Raw genomic sequence first — 19,307 nt, 5'->3', positions numbered from 1 at the left:
TCCTGTTGAAAAGAGTATTTATATTTAACAGCTCCGCAAGGTCACTTAAATCCAATATTCAATATGCAATCAATATGAATTTGAATTTAAAGAGCTGTGCCCTCCCAGGTCGAGGTGCACGCATTCAGCTGCTCAGCTGAGCCCCCGGCCCACCCGGCACCAGGCCTCTTTAACTCACCGGGCCATGATTAATTCATGGGGGATTATGGGCCGGCCGCCGCGGTGGGACCAGTGGGTTTGTTCAAACTGAACGCGCAGTGCGGCGAGATAAGGCCGTTTCCCCCCTGAAAAACACAGCGCACTCAGGCACCTGCCTTGCTTTGCCCTTTTGCACCTTTGAATAATTTTACACTTCCTTGGAAAAACAAATCAATATAACATATCCTGGTGTTTTACTGAATTACTTGGGATGGACTGAATAAATTAAAAAAAAATAAACATGTTTGCTATGAAAATTTCAGGTTCCTTATCGCTTATGGTACTAAAAATGTGCGGGTCTGCGAGTGTAAATGTGGCGATTGTAGTCCCTTTACGGTCAGCTTTACGGTCCCATTTAGACCCTGCTAAAGCCCACTTCCTTATTAGCCACCGCTTTCAATATTACAATATTACATAGAATTAAATCAAGATGTTAATTTAAAAAAAAATAAAAAAAATTGTTTAAAAAATTTTTAAATGATGTATTTAAAAACATTTTCTTGGTGTGTAGGGCTTCACGTATTTTAAGATGGGCATTATTTCCAAGAATGTGGAGCGTACGAAATCGCTGTTATTTCCTGGCTATTTAAATCACCCCAGCGAAACCTCGATAAAAACGCGAAGACTGACAGGTGCCACTGCGGTATCTTTTACCACAGCAGCTGAATGCAGATTCTCCATGTCACTTTCCGGGGAAAATGGTGCATCGCTAGATAAGAGTCCATGTGTTCCGTTGTTGCCTTTTTCTGTATGTCGCATCAATGCAGATTTCCTTTGCTTATTCATTTCACCCTTGTTTTACAGGGGATGATCACGTAAAGAGAACTTAGGCAGATTTTCCTTGCCAACCTGCAGTGACACGAACGTAAAACAATTTCGCAAGAGGCACACACAGCAGCAGTAACCCAGCCTTCGACATACATGTACAGCCTTCGTTTCTGGGTATAAAATAACTGCATGCAGTATTAAGGTGCTGAATCAACTAGAAGCCTAATAAAACCATAAAAACCATGTTTTATTCATCTATAAGCATCATTGTTTAAAAACTTCCCATGAAACCAGACACAACGGTGTACCGTTCTTACCAAAGAAAGCCTTTTGCCATTCAATGTTTATAATTTCTAGTTTTATTAAAAACTCACAAATCTTTCAACATGTTGTATTTATACAGTGAATGGTCTAATATGCACTGGATGGCACATAAGCTTAGGTTTATTAGAACAATTAAAGACATACCATGAGGGGTTTGATATTTAAAGAAAGTAGCAGCGATTTGGCTGCATATTTGACCATCAATTTTTAATATTTTGGATTTTCCTTTAAAGACACAAAAATAAAACCTGTTGGTCTAAGTATGTTATTATATTAACAATTTTATGAATGTTTTTTTTTTTTTTTTTTTCAGCAGACTAGAAAATTAAGAAGTAAATACTTCTTTTTTTTAAACACTTACACTTGTTTCAACACGGTCTGCAGTTGATGGTGCAAAGCACTTTTACAGTATTTGTGCTATATTTTTATTTGGCAACTGTCTACATACTTGTGTTTTTTTTCTTTAAATTTTTTGTAAACAACATCTTGTACAAACTAGCACAGTGAACCACAACCCCAGCAAACTTGTTTTTTTCCATACAATATAAATAAAATCAATACAAAAGTTTGGTTGGTTGCTTGGAACATTTTTTTTTTCATCTGGATCGAGAGGTTCTAAAACATGGTTAATACTTTTAACTCCTGAATTAAATATATTACGTAAACAGTTGACTGTTCTAAGTCCCTTTCAGACCCTTGTTAAAAGATTTTTAGAAGGTAGACTTCATTTGACGACATTTCAAGTTCTCTTCCATTAAATAAAGGGTTTACAATCCATATAACTTTTTTAATGTTTGCCTTTTGAAGGCAAACTTCTTGGGATTTGGTGGAATTCTTGAAAGAAAAAAAAAAAAAAAAAAAAAACAGAAAGTCCAAGATAGAAAAAGAAAATGTCCCCCTGCCCTTCAGAAACATATTTAGCATCAAAAAAAGCTGTTTAAGTGTCAATATGGCAGAGCCTTGAAAGGCAAAGAGGTCTGAGGAGCTTTCAGATAAATACCAGGGACACGTCTGGTGCCATAAATACACAGGGCTGACACATTTCAGCTGTTCTGGAGTCAACATCACTGGCCACAAAACCTATTGTCCTAGGTGTTTTTATACGAAGCCGTTTAGTCTTTGACAGTAGCTAGCAATGTTTTTGTGTTCCGGAAAAAAAAGGTTGAATTCAGAATGATCCCCCCCCAACCGCCCCCCCCCCCCAGCAGAGCATTGAAATGTTTCAGGTGGGGCGTCGCTGTGTTGCACCTTAAAAGCAGAGTCACTGTGCTCACAGCCGAAGGAGCGAGAACCCGGGCGAGCAGTCCAGCCGGGTCCATCGCGTCGTTTCTGCTCTCGTATTGGTAGAGAAAGGAGTGACTGAACATCAACGAAACACCAACGCAAACGCTTACAACCTCTGACGTTTCCGCGTGTCCTTTCCCTTACGAAACCGCGTGGTCAAATAAAATTGCAAAAAATAAAATGACAAAAATTCATCCAAGTCCGAGCCCCCGTCGCCTTCCCCTCCACGTCTCGCCCGCCCAGCAGCCCCACCCACCCTCCGTGCCCCCCCCTCGTCGTTTGTCCTTTCTTTCTCTTTCTCTCTTGCTCTCTCGCTACCACACCGTGGCTTCGTTCATTTCTGAGGGCGGGTGTGACAGGTGGTTGTTGTATCCGCTGCCGTTGAGGGACAGTGAGGTAAAAGGCGGGCTAGGCCCGAACACTTCGGAGGAGATGCTGTGCATGGGTCCCGGAATGCCGGGTTCTGGGCTGGGCGAGTCGCCGGGATGGTGCGACATGATGTCAGAGAAACGCTGCACCTCGCTCGACGGGTGGTGTCCGGGGAGGGGGTGGTCCATGCCGCCCAGGGGGGTACCGGTGGGACCGGAGGATGGGACGAAGGGGAGATCCACGGGGGTCTGCGCCTGCGAGGACGGAGGTCCCTGGGGGAAGAAGTCGTAGTTGCCTCCAGGACCGTAGTATTCGCTTTGATAATCTGCTGATAAACAAGCAAATCAGGGTGAGCATGAGAACAAAGGATCTGTAATGAAACCTTCTACAATTAATTGAATTTTTGCCCTGTACTTTGATGGGGGGGGGGAGAGACTTTTCTGTAGCGCATTAGTCACAGAACACGATACACTTAAATCAAAATTAAAACTGGGTGGGAAGAATAGTTTCTCTCAGAAATTAATTAGGGTGAACATCTCTTCAGCGATTTTACCTTCTGATATGTGGTGTCTATTTCAAGACGACAGTATTTTTTAAAACGGTCTGCGGAAATGATGAAGCAACGCCAGATGAAGCGTTTTTTAAAATAATGCACATAGAACATTTAATTAAACATATAATTTGTAAATGTTTCATGTCTTTTTGTGTGTCAGTCCCAGTATTTATTTATTATGAAAACAGGCTCTGAATTTAAAATAAATCCAAGAGCATATTAATGATTTGCAAAACGTTAACGAATTTTAACGAAGTACAATTCGACAAAAATTGCCATTCCGAATTAATAACGTTATTTATAAACCTTGACTTGATCACTATTTTGCCTTATCCGTGCATTCCGTAAGACGTGATTCGTAACTCTTAGTTAACATGTAGTGAATAAAATGGAAGCCCATGACTCAATAGTTTCATTATGTTACAGGAGTTGGGTTTTGTGCTAAAAGCAACTGCAAATGAGGTCTAAATCTAGGCGGCCCACCGGCGCACATGTCAGTAGTGGGAAAATTGTCCTCTGTTTTTCTGAAGGCCTCTATTTTTACCGCCGCATAGAGCCGGAGAACAAAAGACTGGTGCACCGGGGGCCGTTGGGAGGCCCGTCCAACCGATCTACCCCGCCGAAACTGTCTGGTTACATATTAACAGAGCCGTTCACAGTGGAAGTCACAGGCTTTTCCCAAAATGAACAGCAGCCTCAGGAATTTGCAGTGGAAGTGTTTGCCATAGTCCTCCACTGCAGGGCACCTGGCTAAACAAAATCACTCAAGTCAGGTCCCCGACACCAGTCACTTCACCTTAAACACGCAGCATTACTACCGCAATGGGGAAAAAGGCAAAATCTCTGTTATTTTCTCATCTTGAATATTGAATATGATTTTTGCTGCCACTGTGAGTATTATTATTATTCACTGCTGGTATTGCTACTTGTATCATTTCTGACATCACAGTGATATTATGTGCAATTACAGAAATACTACAGTAACTATACACTACACATCCTTCATTTTTTTATACAAAACAGCGTTAAATACCGTCAGCATATCAAGGATTAATTGGAAAATATTACTGCATTCAGTTACATTTTTAATGACAGAGGTGAGAATTTATTTTCGGTTCCAGCGCTAAAACCCCTGAATTTGAGCGGTAAACACCACTAAACCGAGACTGTGTGTTTTATTCGGATCGGAATAATCATTTCCGTCTTCATTTTTTTTTTTTTTGTAAATTAAACCTTATTGTATATTACATATGTAAATATTTTCCCGCGCCAGAGGGAACACAACCGCGTGCAATTTGAGCGCTTAAGTGACACATGACTAAATACTTATTGCTGAAAACTTTTTCCCAGTTCTACGAGTCTTTTATTTTACGCTCGATCTTCTGATCATCTGATGCCGGGTTTTCACTCATCGACAGTGTCCCGCGCGCGCGCGCCCACACGCCCACACACGCGCACGCACTGACCTCCGTAGTAGGAGAAGGGTCCGTTGGGGAGGAGCTCCCCCGGCTCGAGGCGGTCCACGAGCGTCCTCATCCGCCTCGGGCTGCGGAAGAACGCGTGCCTGCGGGCCCCGAGCGCGCTCAGCTGCTTCATTCGCCGCTCTTTGGACCGCCGGTTCTGGAACCACACCTGGGCGACACACACACACACACAAATACGTGCGCGCGCGGTGAACACACACTGCGAGCGCAGCCCCGGCAGCCGGGATTTTTTTTTTCACTCTCAAACCCAACAGCGCAGATGAGGTTCTGCAGACTAAACACACGGTCCACACACAACCAACAACATGCACGACGTCTCCCGCACTTTTAAAGCGTCACGTTAAAACGATTAATCGAATACATGATAATAACGTGTTGCGGGGAGAAAGAGCGACCTCAGTTTTTTACTTTGCAGAGGAGCGCGCGGGCGATGCGCAAGAGGGTCCGGTTCCGCACGTCCATTTTCACACAAACGGAGCCGAAGAGAACCGAGACACTTGTGACCCCTGCGACCCCACTTTCTCCCATCTGTTTACCTCTTTATTCTCACAAACAGGAGGTAGTTCCGAACGCGCCCTCGCAAATATTTCTCATGTTCTTTTTCTGGTTCTAATCCAAAATTTCAAACAAGAAAAAATATTCACATAAATAAAAACGACATGAAAATATTTGCCAAAGGATTATTTTAATTTTGAAAAAAAAAAAAAAAACTGGCATATAACAGGACCCAAGGCAATAAAAACATACACATATTTGTAAAGCATTAATTAGAGTAGGCCTACTAGTATTACTAAAAAAAAAACAGTTGTATCATTAGCATTAATAATAGGAGCAATAATAATAATAATAATAATAATAATAATAGAGCACAATCCTGCTCTCATTTCTCCACTAAAATGAGCTGAAGTGATGAATGGATGACTTGCTGTGATTGAGTGAATTCTTATGGCTGTGACACGATGAGTCCTAATTACGGTCACCGGGCTCTGAGATCTAACCTCACTTTAATGATCTTTTAACCCTCCATTTACCCCGACTGGGGGGAGCCGCAGCCCCCACTTCACATCTCCAATTAATACTTAATAGGAGGCTTGTTAGCCACACGTTCAGACATTAACGGCCCCCCCCCCACATTATTATCCCCTCATCTATATACCCACCCGTGAATCCCGTCCACTAATCACACTTTACACTGACCCTCTTAGACACCTCACCTCGACACCCCATTATTAATATCACAACCTACTTTCGCTTAATCTCCTCACATTTTATATTCATCACATAATACAATGGGATGCCCCCGCAACACCTCCCTTCTTTCACTACGTTATATGTCATGTTATACTATATATGTACTGTTCCTTACAAATAATTGAGTTTTTTTAAAGCCATTAATGAGTTTATTAATTTCCATCTCTTCTCCGCCACTTCTACAGAGAAAAAGCAACAAAAGCAAAAAAAAAAAATTCTTTTCATTTTCTGCAAACAATAACATTAATTTTTAAGAACTCGTTCCATTTTTAAACTCAGATTCTGTGTTTTCGTAAGACATTAATATTTTAAAAAGTATACTTCTAAAAAGTATAAGAGTGAAAGTAGAAAATAAAAATAAAAATAATAATAATAATAAGAAGAAGAATAAATTTGTGATCACTTTTGGACCCAGCAGGTTTAAATGTGCTCTCAGGCCGTGATTTCACCCTGTTGCCAGGACTCCCAGTGTCCACACACACAAACACACAAACACGCACACACTTCCCACGCCACCTGGCACGTCCTGCATCGATTGCGGCCAGGTGTCCAAAATAACCGCACTGAAATTGTGGACAAACTAGAAGAAATACTGAAGACAACGGAAGACAGAAGAAATGCCCTTTGCCGCGGTGAACGAGTGAATGAGTGACCCGACCGGTCGGTAACGTTTCTCATCGCTGCGCGGTGTCGCGCGCGCCTGTAACGCGCCCAACACAGCGCGTGGCCGTGCCAAAAAGACCTCTGCTCGCGTGTGTGTGTGTGTGCGCGTGTACGTGTGTGTGTCCACCATCAGCCCCCCCCGTGACACTTTCCACGACCAAGCAGCCAAAAAAATCTCACGTTTTAATTTGCGGGCAACCTCCAAGAAGGCTTGAGAAGGTGACGGTTTATCTCCCGACACACCGTCCCGCACACACTCCCAGTAAACAATCACTCCATCGGTTACCTGCTCTTACAAAACTGAAACGATGCGATCTTCTCTTAATCATATATAAAATCATAATTTGCTTTGAAATGTGACATGGAACTGAACATTCCAAAAGCCAAATTAATAAACGGACTTGCACGAAAACACTACAGGCCTGCCGTCTTTTGACATGATGTTCTCTGGTAATTATAAATTTATTATTATTATTATTATTATTATTATTACGTGACGCAAACGTGTAAGGCAGCCTTACCTGGATGACCCGCATGTTGAGACCCGTCTCCTGCGCGAGCTGCTCGCGGATGTGTCTCGTGGGCTTCGGCGTGGCGGCGAACGCGGCCTTGAGCGTCTCCAGCTGCTTAGCCTTGATGGTGGTGCGCGGGCCGCGCCGTTTGCCCCCCAGGTTCTGGTCGTCGTTTTCGTTGTTGCCCGCCTCTTTGTCGGAGAGGGCGGCGATCTCCGAGTCCTTCACGTCGTCCTGAAGCTGGTCCTGCGAGTCGGGGGACAGACTGGGGTCGCTGCATGCGGTCACTGCGCGGGAATAAACAAACAAATGGCATAAATAAACACACACGCTCTGCAGACTAAAAAGCCAAATTAATACTCGTCCGTGTGTGCATTAAATAATCGAACTGTTATTCTCTGCACTTAGACATTTCTTTTTATCATTACTATAGCTCTTCTACCGTGTAAATACATTATCTGCATCAACACGCTTATTTTAAACATTAAAATTTATAATATTATATATGGCGAAATAATATCCGTACATACCCTTATACCACAGAGTGACACGTTTTCGAGCAGCGCCGAGAGGGTTAAAGCCAGAACAATTTGGCAGCCTTGTCACAACATTCAAATATTTGCGGATGCCAAATAAAGGCACGAGGGCTCGAGGCAGAGCTTTTTCTCGCGCGAACAGATTGCTCTTTATTATAAATATGTATATTAATTGTGTGCTGCTTTTCACCGCCACTGGACATATGGCCACTGCTTTCTTCCCTACTGCTGACTTGAGTCTGTCAGCATGTACAGGTGAAGGAGAGGAGGTGGCGGAATTGGGGGGGGGGGGCTCTGCAGCCTCACCTGAGAGCAGGTTGGTGTCCTTCACGTTGCTGTTGCTCAGGTAGTCCTCTTTGCAAACGAACTTGTTCTCGTCGATGATGTAGAGCTCCTCCCCGGTGGACAGCTGCTTGTTGCACATCATGCAGGTGAAGCAGTTCAGGTGGAACACTTTGCTCCTCGCTCTGCGCACCAGGTCGTTCGGAGAGATGCCCTGAGCACAGCCTGCGCATTTGGTACCGAACCGCCTGGGGGGGTGGAGGGGTGGGGGGGGGGGGGAGAAAGGAACACTGTCAACAAACACGGTGATGGAAGGAAATCAAATGAGCGAGAAGAAAGAAAGGAAACCAGAAAGTCATACAGATTATACCAATAGGAATATTACAGAGATACAAAGAGAGAAAGAGACGGGAAAGATAAAATGAGAAACCGTGGAAATAAAGAAATCAGATTAGAAAGAAGAGTAAGAAAGAAAGGAAATAAAGAAAGGAATGAATCTTCACTTAGGAAACATGTAAACGCAGGTAAACTGACATTGCAACATATGTAACGTTCCTTATACTGAATGGGAACACAGTTTGCCATTGTGTTGGTCTTGTTTAGAAAAAGGCAGGGAGATAATTTCCCTTGGAATATATACTCAAATGTATATATAATATGTACTGAAATATATATTATATATATAAATATTTTAAAATTGCTCTGGGCTATAAGCAGGTCAGAGTGTATCAGATGTAATGAGCCATATCCAGGCCTTTTTGCCTGATTAACCTCCACAGGTATTTCATCCTCCTTTTTTAAATAACAACCTGCCTTTTAAATAAAAACCTACCTTTATAGTGGGCCGTAGTCATACTCAGCCTGCAGAGTTCCTTGTTTCAATATGAATTTGTAAATTCTGTTATTATAAAATAACTATTAATAACATATATGATAATAATATATATATAATAATATATTTGAAGGCCTTTCCATGTCTCCCAATCTGAAATTCCTCCTAGATTGAAATCCATTTCCCCTGTCTTTGTTTGAGGCTCACGAAGGCTTGAAGGTTCTTACAATATTTCATAACAAAAGTAGGAAGGAACCAACAAGTGTAATATTATGCTGAGATGTACGTCGCTTTGGAGAAAAGCCTCTGCTAAATGAATAAATGTAAACGTAAATATTTCATATTCAACCGCAAAGCACTGATTTTACAATAATAACACATAGTATCATACTGTTTAATTTCGAGTTGTATAAAAAATGTCTTAAAATAATTTCTACCACACTTCGCGCAAATATTGTCAGCACAGCAATAACATTTACTGTTATACAAAATAACAATGAGGAAAATAAAGTGTAAATGTGATAATTATAACTGCAGATGTAAAATAATCCGCGTGTACTGCTCGTATGCGATTGCATTGTGTGTGTGTGTCTGTGTGTGTCTGTGTGTGGGTTTCCTCTCCTCACTCCTTCATTATTCAAATCCACTTATCGCACGTCCACCCGAACCGCGCGCCCGCGCCCGCGCGCGCGCGCGCCACTGGGTCCTGGTTTCAGCGGCAAACGCCGGGTCTCCCCCACCTCCCACCTTCCTCTGGAAGCCGTGTGGGAGACAGGTCTCCGCGGCCCCCCTGGACCCCCCGTGCCTCACAAACAAAGTGTGATTTCCTCGTCTAACGGGTCTGCTCCTCGCTTTGCATAACAATGCAAATTAAGAACGTGTTTAATTTGTGCCTCATCCAACCAAGTTCCCCAGTTTTGAATCAATCGTGTTATATAATTTGGAAAATAGATCAGAAACATTGATTTTTTTTTTTTTTTACATTTTCCAATATTTTCAAAATATTGAAATATTCTCTATTGTGTAAGCTCCAAAAATCCAAATGTTTTCTGTTTTAAATATATTAAAAATATTTAAATACTTTGTATTTCTTTATAAATACTTGGAAAATAGTACGGAAATGCACTGAATATTTTTCCAAAGTTTTTTCAATAATTTTGGAACAGGCCTTTAAAAACAGTGAACTGTTATAAAGCGGTTTGGCTCCGACAAAATTTTATATTGTGAATTTTGTGCAAAGGTATAAACATAATTTATTATATGAATTCGCGCTGGGGCATGTTGTGAAATAAGCCTTCATGCGAAAACTGTCCGTAGCTTGTTCATTTTGTGCATCTTTAGCGCATGATGATTAATAAAAAAAGCACGCTTATAATCTTGCTTATAAAAAAAAACTAATTTTAATTTTTTTAAATGAAAGCCAACACGCCAACAAGAAAACAAACGTAGGCCCGTATTTTAAAAAAATTACACCCCGTCATCTATTTGTTCAGTCCGCCTTTTAAACGTTACTTTCCTGAAATATTAAACGAGGACAATTGACGCGCTGAAAAAAAGGAACTGCGAACTGAAACTCAGCTCAGATTCCAACTCCAATTAAAACTGGAAGCAAAATTTCATACCTCGCTGTTCTGCGGAAATGTTGCCAGTTCAGTGTGAGACTTAGTCGATGTGAGACTTAGTGATGATTCTCACTTAAGTGATGATTCTCACAGCGACACACCGCACGATCCGTAACAAAGAATTAACATTTGCCCCAATTAAAGCCGCTCGCGAAACACGTCCTCTCCTTTCAATCGGTGCGTCTCATTAAAGGATGTCAGGATTTTTTTTTTTTTTTTTTGGGGGGGGGTGACGCTCTTGTAAAGAAACTTGGAAATGGTAGCTTGTACCTCCCGCGAGGTCTTACCTGAAGAAGTCGTTTTTGCAGTAGAGTTTGCCCTCTCGAGAGAAGCACTTCTCCGTCAGGTTGCACTTACACTCGCAGCACTGCACGCATTTGACGTGCCAGGCTCGGTCCAGCACGTTGAGCAGAAAGCGGTCCAGTATGGGCCTCTCGCACCCTGCACAGTGAACCATCGTCTTTGGGCTCGATCCAGCAACTCTTTCGCCTGAGGGCCTGTGTTTTCTTTCAGCGTTTCACCTTCCTCCCCCCCTTTTTAGAGGAGAAGAGCTCTGAATTTTTAAGAGAACCTTTGGCTCTTTCGCGCACTTGGGAGGTCCCGGTGTCCACGTCCTCCTGCGAGTCCTCAGATCCCAACAGATCCTGTAAGGTCCGGAAAAAAAAAAAAAAAAAAAACCAAAAAGAAGAAGAAGAAAGGAAAAAAAAAACAACAACAACCAAAAAAGAAACCAAAGTGAGGGTGGCCAGAGGTGTGCGAGGGTGAGCGTTGTCGGCCGGGTCTGAGGTAGCGCCACACACAGCCTTGCTTTGGAAGCCTCGCGGAGTCAATCTTCTTTTCCGTCTTCCATGCAAACCAGCAACAAAAAACACAAATAAGAAGCAGAAAAAACGGGAGACACGAAATCACCAGCGCGGGAAAGTGAGGTGGCGGAACCCCGTGGGCACTTCTCCGTGGCCGTCAGCGTGGAGCATCGGAAGGAGACCGTTTTCTGCGCGCGCAAACACTGGAGATGCATCAAACAGAAGAAATTCTGAGCGTTGCAACCATTGTGCAGCGCGAGGCAGCCGATGCGATGCACCTAGTGATGCACTTTGTCACCGCCGCGCATCCAGCGCCGCATACCCGTTAATAAAGGGAGGAAGAAAGGGATACCCCCAGCAGTGTCAGCGGAAGCGCGCGCTTGTTTTGCCCCTCTCCGGTTGCGTGGGTCTCCTTGGTGAGGCGGCGGTGCACGCGGCTAGTGCCGTGTGAGCGCGCGTGTCATCTCTTCCTCTCTCTCTTCCCCTCTCTCTCTCTGTGCGCGCGCGTGTGTGGTGTATGGGTGTGCGCGCGTGCAGGACCGACGCTCCTCGCGCAGCCTCCGGTTTACTCTGCATGTTCCTCAAAGCCCACGAGCCGGCCTTATTCACAGCCGCGTGACGTCAGCGGCGGCGCGAGCCAATCGGCGGTTCGTCGTCCGAGTAACCGCGCGCCGTCTCCCGCGAGCTCCGCCGGCGCGCGCCGCGCTATTTATAGGGAACAGAACAAACCAATAGTCAAAAAATCAGAGAATGTGTCATATGTTAGTTAATGGGGTGGGTGGACTTCAAAACACGCAAACCTGTGTACAATGTGACCACGGAACAGAGTGGACCTCGAGACTCCTTTAACAAGGTACATGCAAACAACAAAGTTATCTTTCTGTGTGCATATCATGTATATAAATTCATAACTGTGTTTATGTTTACATGTCGAGCAAAAAGATGTTTCAGTGCTATTTGAATTTTTCCGAGTGGGCCTGCCGTGGTCGTGCAGAATAATATGCATGATGTATAATAATACGTATGTTGTGTTTTAATACACGGTACACGAGGATATTTACTAATGAAATGTAAAATGATATGATGTATAATGAATATAAAATGTGTTATATACAATGTGAGTAAATGTGTCATTAGAAGAGTATATGTACTTAGTTTGTCAGTGGCATTTTGCTGTAGCTTTTAGCGTAAATTGACTATTAATAAGAGCGAATTAACTGCGCTTTAGAAAATTAAGAACCGTTAATATTATGTGCTATTGAAGAACAAGAAATAGGAACATCAAAGTGACGTAATGGGCTACTTATCCGATTTTAACGCCGAAGTCGGGAGTTTAGTGATGAAAATACCCTTGCAACCGACGTGTGTGTGAATTTGCAGGCGCCCGAGCCTTAGATAAACGAGATGGATTTAAGAGGTAGAAGCGACGGAAGAATGAATGATGCGTCGAAACGTGTGAGCGCAACGTAATGTGAGAGACTCTAAAAAGAGATCAAATATTAAGTGTTTCAGTCGCCTGCTTTTGTAGGATCTGGACATGGATGCCCGACTTGGGAACTGTCGATGGAAACCGAGATGGTCTCTCTCTCAGGACTGAACACACACACTCTCTCACGCGCAGAGAGGGGTAAGCTGTCAATTCGATTTATAATAAATCTGGATGTCCTGCAATATGTTTGCCTCGTGCTGACTGCTTACTTTCCATCTTAATTTTATTTTCGTCTTTCCAGGCAGTTTATATTATTTAACAATATTTTTTTCCCTCCCAGCTATTGGCTGTATATTTTTTCTCACCGTTCTTGACCCGTGGGTAAGACGTTAGAGCTCCGTATGATGGGCTCCACGATTCCTTTAATCTAAACCCTACCTGGACTTATCCTAAGAGGTGGAAAGAGTTTTATGGTGTTTATGATGGTAACAGCCATAGTGGGCATTTACAAAATTATCTACGCACATTTCCATATCTGCGTGAACGCGGTCAGCCTCTCATCTCCTCGCGCGACTCTCATTTCCTTTGGTCTTTTGTCGGATAGGATGAGGCTCTAAAAGTTTACAGGTTGGTGGATCCCTGTGACACCCGCCCGTGGCCTCCACACCTCCGTACCAGCTCCGCACCACCTCCACAGCTCCACACCACCTTCACATCTCCACACCTCCGCTTCATGTTTAATCGGGACCCTTAGATCTGCTTGTCTGGAAATCTGGAATCAACATCTCGGGGGAACTGACATTTCCCTCCTTCAATAACATTTTGCCGATGACGACCCACTCAGTAAATGTGATTTTGCTGGATCTGGAGTTTAATTTTCTAATAAGGGGTTACTCAATGTGTTATCTTTAAATAATAAGTAGAAGCAGCTCGTTAAAGGCTCCGATCTGACAAGAAAACAAAGTGCAGTTGTTCGGGAAATCGGTTGCAACAGTAAATGTGATTTATATGCAGTATTACAACGTGGTGTGTGATGTATCCATGGAAGGAGTGAATCAGTGTCTCAGACTCACAGTAACGTATGAAGGAACTGGGCCTATATGTCACTTAGAGTCTCGTGAAAAGTTGGATGACCACTGGGGGCTATTTACTCACATGGTGAATTGCCATTCACCGATTTATGGGTTTTTTTTTTTAAATCAAAAACCCAAGAAGCTCTAGTTTGAATTAAGATGCAATTAAAAAAAAAAAAAAAAAAACTGCTTGACTCTTGGGCACTTTACGCTTTGCACTTTTTGATCCCCTCCGCTAATTGCAGAGTTTCATGAATATTGAAGAGTTTTGATAAGGTGGTGAAGGGCAGGAGGTTCGAGAGGAGAAATGCACCCACAGCTCACTGACACGTTCACAGAAACTTGACACATCACACCTGAATGGATCTGGTCACGCATTAGCAGCCATCAGCAACTATTATTATTATTATTATTATTATTATTATTATTATTATCGCTACGGATATATTTACTTTATGCACCAGCTCATAAACCCCATTTTTTGACACATACCTGCTCGACAGACCCCGCACCTCCTCTGGTGCTGACAGCTCGTACCTCGACAGTAAATAACAGGCACGTGCAAACGCAGGATACACACACCAAGGCGCTCGCGGCCAAACGGGCGAACCCCACCCCACTTTTTTCATTTAAGATAAAAAACACGTTGATATTTTTATTGGTTAACATTCTGGTGGCGCATATTGTGCAAACTCTCCAGCTGAAATAAGGATCAATAGCGCGGTACCCGGTGCATATGGGTTACTTCTCATGTAAAAGCGAGTGGCCCCGTGGGGGGGTGTGTGTGTGGGGGGGGGTTCTCTCACTGCGGCTCCCTGGGATGACATGTGTTGTTCCAGGAAGAATAGCAGATAAGAGATGAACACACAACGTCTTCGCGCCCCTGCATCTCTTTTCCTTGTTTTTTTTTTTTTTTTTTTGAGAGACCCCCCCCCCTCCCTCGCGCAGCCCCCGTGTCTGTTTTGTGGCATACGCGTGAGAGCGCCTTTTAATGCATCTGCTCGAGCATCTGGTTATATTTCCACTGGAGGCAGAAAGGGGCCCGTGAAAAAGCGCTGTTTGTGACACTTAGTCGACAAAATTCGCCCATTAAAGGCGCACCGAGGGACCCCCAAGTCAAACACCGTGCAAAGATGGGGAAATAACAGTTCAACGGGTATTTTGAGTTATAGCGAGTTATTTTATTCTGTTGGGTGAAGAAATTGGATAAATGCGTTGTAATTAATACCACTGTAAGGACTTCGTTTTTACTGTTGAAGTGTCTTAACATTTACAGTGTTAGCAGTGGGACAAGTTGTGAATTTGACAACAATTTCAGTCCTTTCAACGCATATATACCAAGACATACTGTCACACGCGCTATATGATGTAGTAAAAGAAGGAGTAGATTTCGGACATTCTATAAAAAAAGTAAATATAGATTTTTTCCATTCTGTTTATTGACGGCCGTATGTTTTCTCTCTCACTGGGGTGCAGAGGTCCACACGCACGTGGACACCGAGAGCAGCCAGGACGCACTTAACGATGCTTTTTGCTGTTTCCAAAGCTGCATTTGTGTAAAGAATGCAACAAAATATAGATTAAATAAAAAAAAAAAAAACAGAAATTACTAAATAATGACCAATTTAATAGTACCAGTGGTGTCACTAGAAGCTCATTCTAGGGTGAACTGGAAGAAACCAATAAACCAAATCCGTTAGTGGGAAAAAAGCAGATTCACATAAGCCATGAAACAAAGAAATTATTAATAATAATAATAACAATAATAATGATAATAATAATAATAATAATAATAATAATAATAATAATAATAATAATAATAATAAAAATAATAATAAAATGTGCTATTACCTTATTATCTGTATTCGTTGTTATTTTATATTATACACCAGTGTTTAACAACGTATTGCTTAATAATATTTTAATGAGACAATTCTATGGTTTTCGCGCTCCCTTTTTTCCGGAGATAGAAAACGCACCCGCTCAGGGAGCCGTGAGCAGGGGCGAGGCTAGAGGGAGCTATCGATTGACAAATGGAGAACCCCCAGGAACGGGGGGCGACAAACACGCGCCCAAGTGGCCACGCGCTCCTCTCCGCGCGCAACCGGCTCTTTTCACTCTGATATTTTAATAGCTTGAAGGGCTGTAAGTAATTTCGGCGCTGAAAAGGTCATTATGTTGAGTTACTGTATTGGGCAGTGTACATCAGAAATTTTTCCTTGCTTCCCATCGGTGACGACATTGAGAGGAAATATCAGTCCGCGCGAGGCCTTCTTGTTATTATTTATTCACAAAATGCACTGGTAATAAAGCACATGAATGAAAAAGAAGCTCTTCCCCGCAGCTGCCTGGGCGATCAAGTTCGGTGAGATTGTCAAGAAAATGACGCACAGACACACACGTACATACGAACAGAGGGGGCACATGCCCGAGGTCGCATAAGCCCTAATTTTAAAATAGTTCAGTTGTTATATGGGCAAATTTTTAGAACAACTATATTTTTATTTCGCTTCATGCAACCAAGTCAACAGCATTGCAGATGGAAATCAGTACGATCGAGTCATGCATGAACGCATGTTGTCGACCACATTATTTTTTACTCAAAATTTGTACAAGTTAAAAATTAAAAGCGGGTAAAATTCATGGAAAAAATATCGAGGTCACAATGTTGTTGACGGTTAGAATTTAGAAAAAAAAAAGCACAATTTAGATCCATGCCAAAACATTCCGGAAACTAGGTATTGAGGCTGAAAGAAAGATTTCTCGAATCTTGTACACCCATGTAAAGTGTGCTGACGTTCAGAATGGGTCATATTGTTTGCAAACGCGTGAGCCTTCGCGTGACCTTCACCCCGAGCTCCGGGACACCCCTGTGCAGCCCGCGTGCGGCGCGCAGCTCGTGCATTTTGTGCACTTTGTGCAGTCTGCGGGGCTTGTGATCGCAGGCCGTGCAGACTCGCCCTGACTCCGGTAATAAAGTGAGAAATATTACCCCTGGCGCGAGCTTTGATCAGCTGAGCGCGCGCCGCGCCTCGCCACGCGCCGGGGCCGCCGCGAGCTCTGACGAGAGTGGGGCCTCGGAGTGACTGGGGGTCTGGAGACCGACCCCTTCCCGCGTTTTATCACCTATTTGTTTAATTATTAAATCCAGGGATATAATGAACACTTTGCATTAATTTACAAACATACCTGCGGATAACAAACGTATTTTTCAGTAATTTCTGCTTTATAAATCAGGATGCGGCTATAGTTAGTATAGGTGTGGTCTGTCTTATTTAATTTACGATTCGCAAATAAAGGAAAATAAATCCATGATGTGACGCGAAAATAGCGAGGCGTTCGTGAAAACGCATTGTCATAAAAGTCTCGTCGTAATAATATTAATGGAAGTTCGAGGCGCACAATCTCGCTCTGCAGGTGGCCAACGTTGATGACAACACCGCAAAACAGCGCAAACAAATTAAACGATTATTTAAATGCCCCCGATTGGTGAACTGGAATTCGGGGAAGGGAAATTTTCTTGGCGAAAAGTTTAAACCAGAGTTGGTAGCCTTGCTGTCCACGTTCTCCGAGAGCAGAGATTTAAAAACCTGACACACGAAACCTTGTCATTCTCTTTTAACGAACGAAGCGTAAGAGATTCGCTAGAACCAAATTATTTGAGAGCCCACACTAATTTTACACCAGTTGGGAAGATAATCTGAGAGAAAAAAAAAAAAAACAGCGTATGGATCTCTTTGATGAATTGTGCGCAGACTCAGAAACATAGATATATAATTAATACAACAGAACATTCCCAGAAACAAATAGCTTAATTGGGACAGTGAAATATGTAATAAATGAATGATAAATGCTACATGTTCACGTGATTGATTTTTCTTAAATAATCAGTGTTGCAACATACTGATAATGGCAAAAAATTTACATTCATGATGGGTGTTTAAAAGAAGAGCTCTTCTTTTCCTCTTATTAATAAGTAGATCATTTTTAAATATATAGTGGTGAAATGGTCAGAAAAATGGGGAAGGCGGTGAGAGAATGTGATGCACAAATACATGTTGGGTGAGTAGCACAGGCAGTATTATTTCCTTGATCATAATAACCTTGATCTATTTATAGACGGACCACGTTGCAGGAGCGCAGAGCTGGGTTGCAAAGCGGGGCATCTGAAATGTGACGTGTCATTCCGGAATGCGTTCATCCCAAAATGTCTTTATTTTCGCAGCGTGGACACGCGAGAGGTGGGCGCGCGTGCGCGCGCGAGAGAGAGAGGGCGGGGGAGGCGGAGGGGGGGGGAGACGCGCTGTCCGTCGTTCAGGGGCGGCTTCAGCGCGCGGCTTCGCACCTCCGTGGAACGAAAAAGGGGGCCCACGGCGAGCCGCACGAGCCCCCATCAGCCCCCCCCCCCCCCCCCCCCCCATTGATCCGCGCAACCTTAACGTAAGCATAAAGTTGGACATTGGCGCTGCAGTTTTTTGTTTATGCGGAATATTTTAATACAAGTGTGAATGAAATATTGATACTTAGATTTTAAATAGTTTTAACAGAGTTTGATTTAAAAAAAGTCAAATGTACAAAAACGTCAAATAGCAACTCCCTCCAGTGGAAGCGCGCGCGCACACACACACACACACACACGCTCACGGCATCACGGGATATTGACTATTGACCACAAAGTGAACACAAACGTTTTCCTGACTTCCCAACTCTGCTCCGGAGCGGACAGGGAAATTCAATGGGGGTTATAGATCCCCCCACTCCCCCACCCCCACCACCCCCCCCTCGTCGGCCATCCCGTCCCCGCAGCAAACAGCTGCTGTTTCTCCGATAATGAAAAGCGAACAGGACCGCGTGGCATACACTCTGGACCCAATAACACACAACTTCGCGTGTGTGAGTGTGCGTGTGTAATATTGACCCCCAGCGAGCACTTGGTCAGCGATAATCTGTGTGTAGGAAATGCACCGTAATCACTCCGCTAATTTATCTTGAAGGCAAAATAACGAACATCTTAAACCCCCACCACCCCCCTCCGGGAAGCCGATGTAATAATTATTTGCACGTCGTGTATGATGGACACACACACTCACGCAGTGTCTCCACTGGAAGCGGTGAGGGCCAAAGACACCTTCCAAACATCACAAATATCAACAACAATTGAATTAATATTTTTTTTACAGGGGTGTAACTTGTCAAGTGTTGGATGGGGTGGGGGGGGGGGGGGGCAGAAATAATAATTGCCCTCATGGAGTAAACAGGCTTGTTTGACCCCCCTCCTTGTTACTCCTATTATTTTTAATTTCAAACTCGGAACACACAGACGC

General features: G+C 43.3%; 1 protein-coding gene across 1 annotated transcript; it reads right to left on the bottom strand.

The window, feature by feature from the left end:
- Window positions 1–2,120: 2,120 nt before the first annotated feature.
- Window positions 2,121–12,070, bottom strand: lhx1a (LIM homeobox 1a). Its single transcript, XM_018748362.2, has 5 exons — window positions 10,966–12,070; window positions 8,249–8,472; window positions 7,416–7,693; window positions 4,963–5,128; window positions 2,121–3,268 (listed from the first exon to the last, which is right to left on the bottom strand). The coding sequence occupies exons 1-5, from the start codon at window positions 11,133–11,135 to the stop codon at window positions 2,889–2,891; spliced, it is 1,218 nt and encodes a 405-aa protein (XP_018603878.1). The 5' UTR covers window positions 11,136–12,070; the 3' UTR covers window positions 2,121–2,888.
- Window positions 12,071–19,307: the final 7,237 nt, after the last annotated feature.

The sequence above is a fragment of the Scleropages formosus genome, chromosome 10, assembly GCF_900964775.1.
Source record: "Scleropages formosus chromosome 10, fSclFor1.1, whole genome shotgun sequence".
NCBI lineage: Eukaryota > Metazoa > Chordata > Actinopteri > Osteoglossiformes > Osteoglossidae > Scleropages > Scleropages formosus.
This window is presented reverse-complemented; position numbering and strand designations above follow the sequence as displayed.

Bases quoted from the DNA above. Each gene is read 5' to 3' on its own strand.
- lhx1a (XM_018748362.2), bottom strand. From the start codon at position 11,135: ATGGTTCACTGTGCAGGGTGCGAGAGGCCCATACTGGACCGCTTTCTG. The intron at 8,473-10,965 runs GTAAGACCTCGC...CCACCCCCCCAG, and splicing joins TGCAAAAACGACTTCTTCAG to GCGGTTCGGTACCAAATGCG. The intron at 5,129-7,415 runs GTAAGGCTGCCT...TGTGTCGCCCAG, and splicing joins TCAACATGCGGGTCATCCAG to GTGTGGTTCCAGAACCGGCG.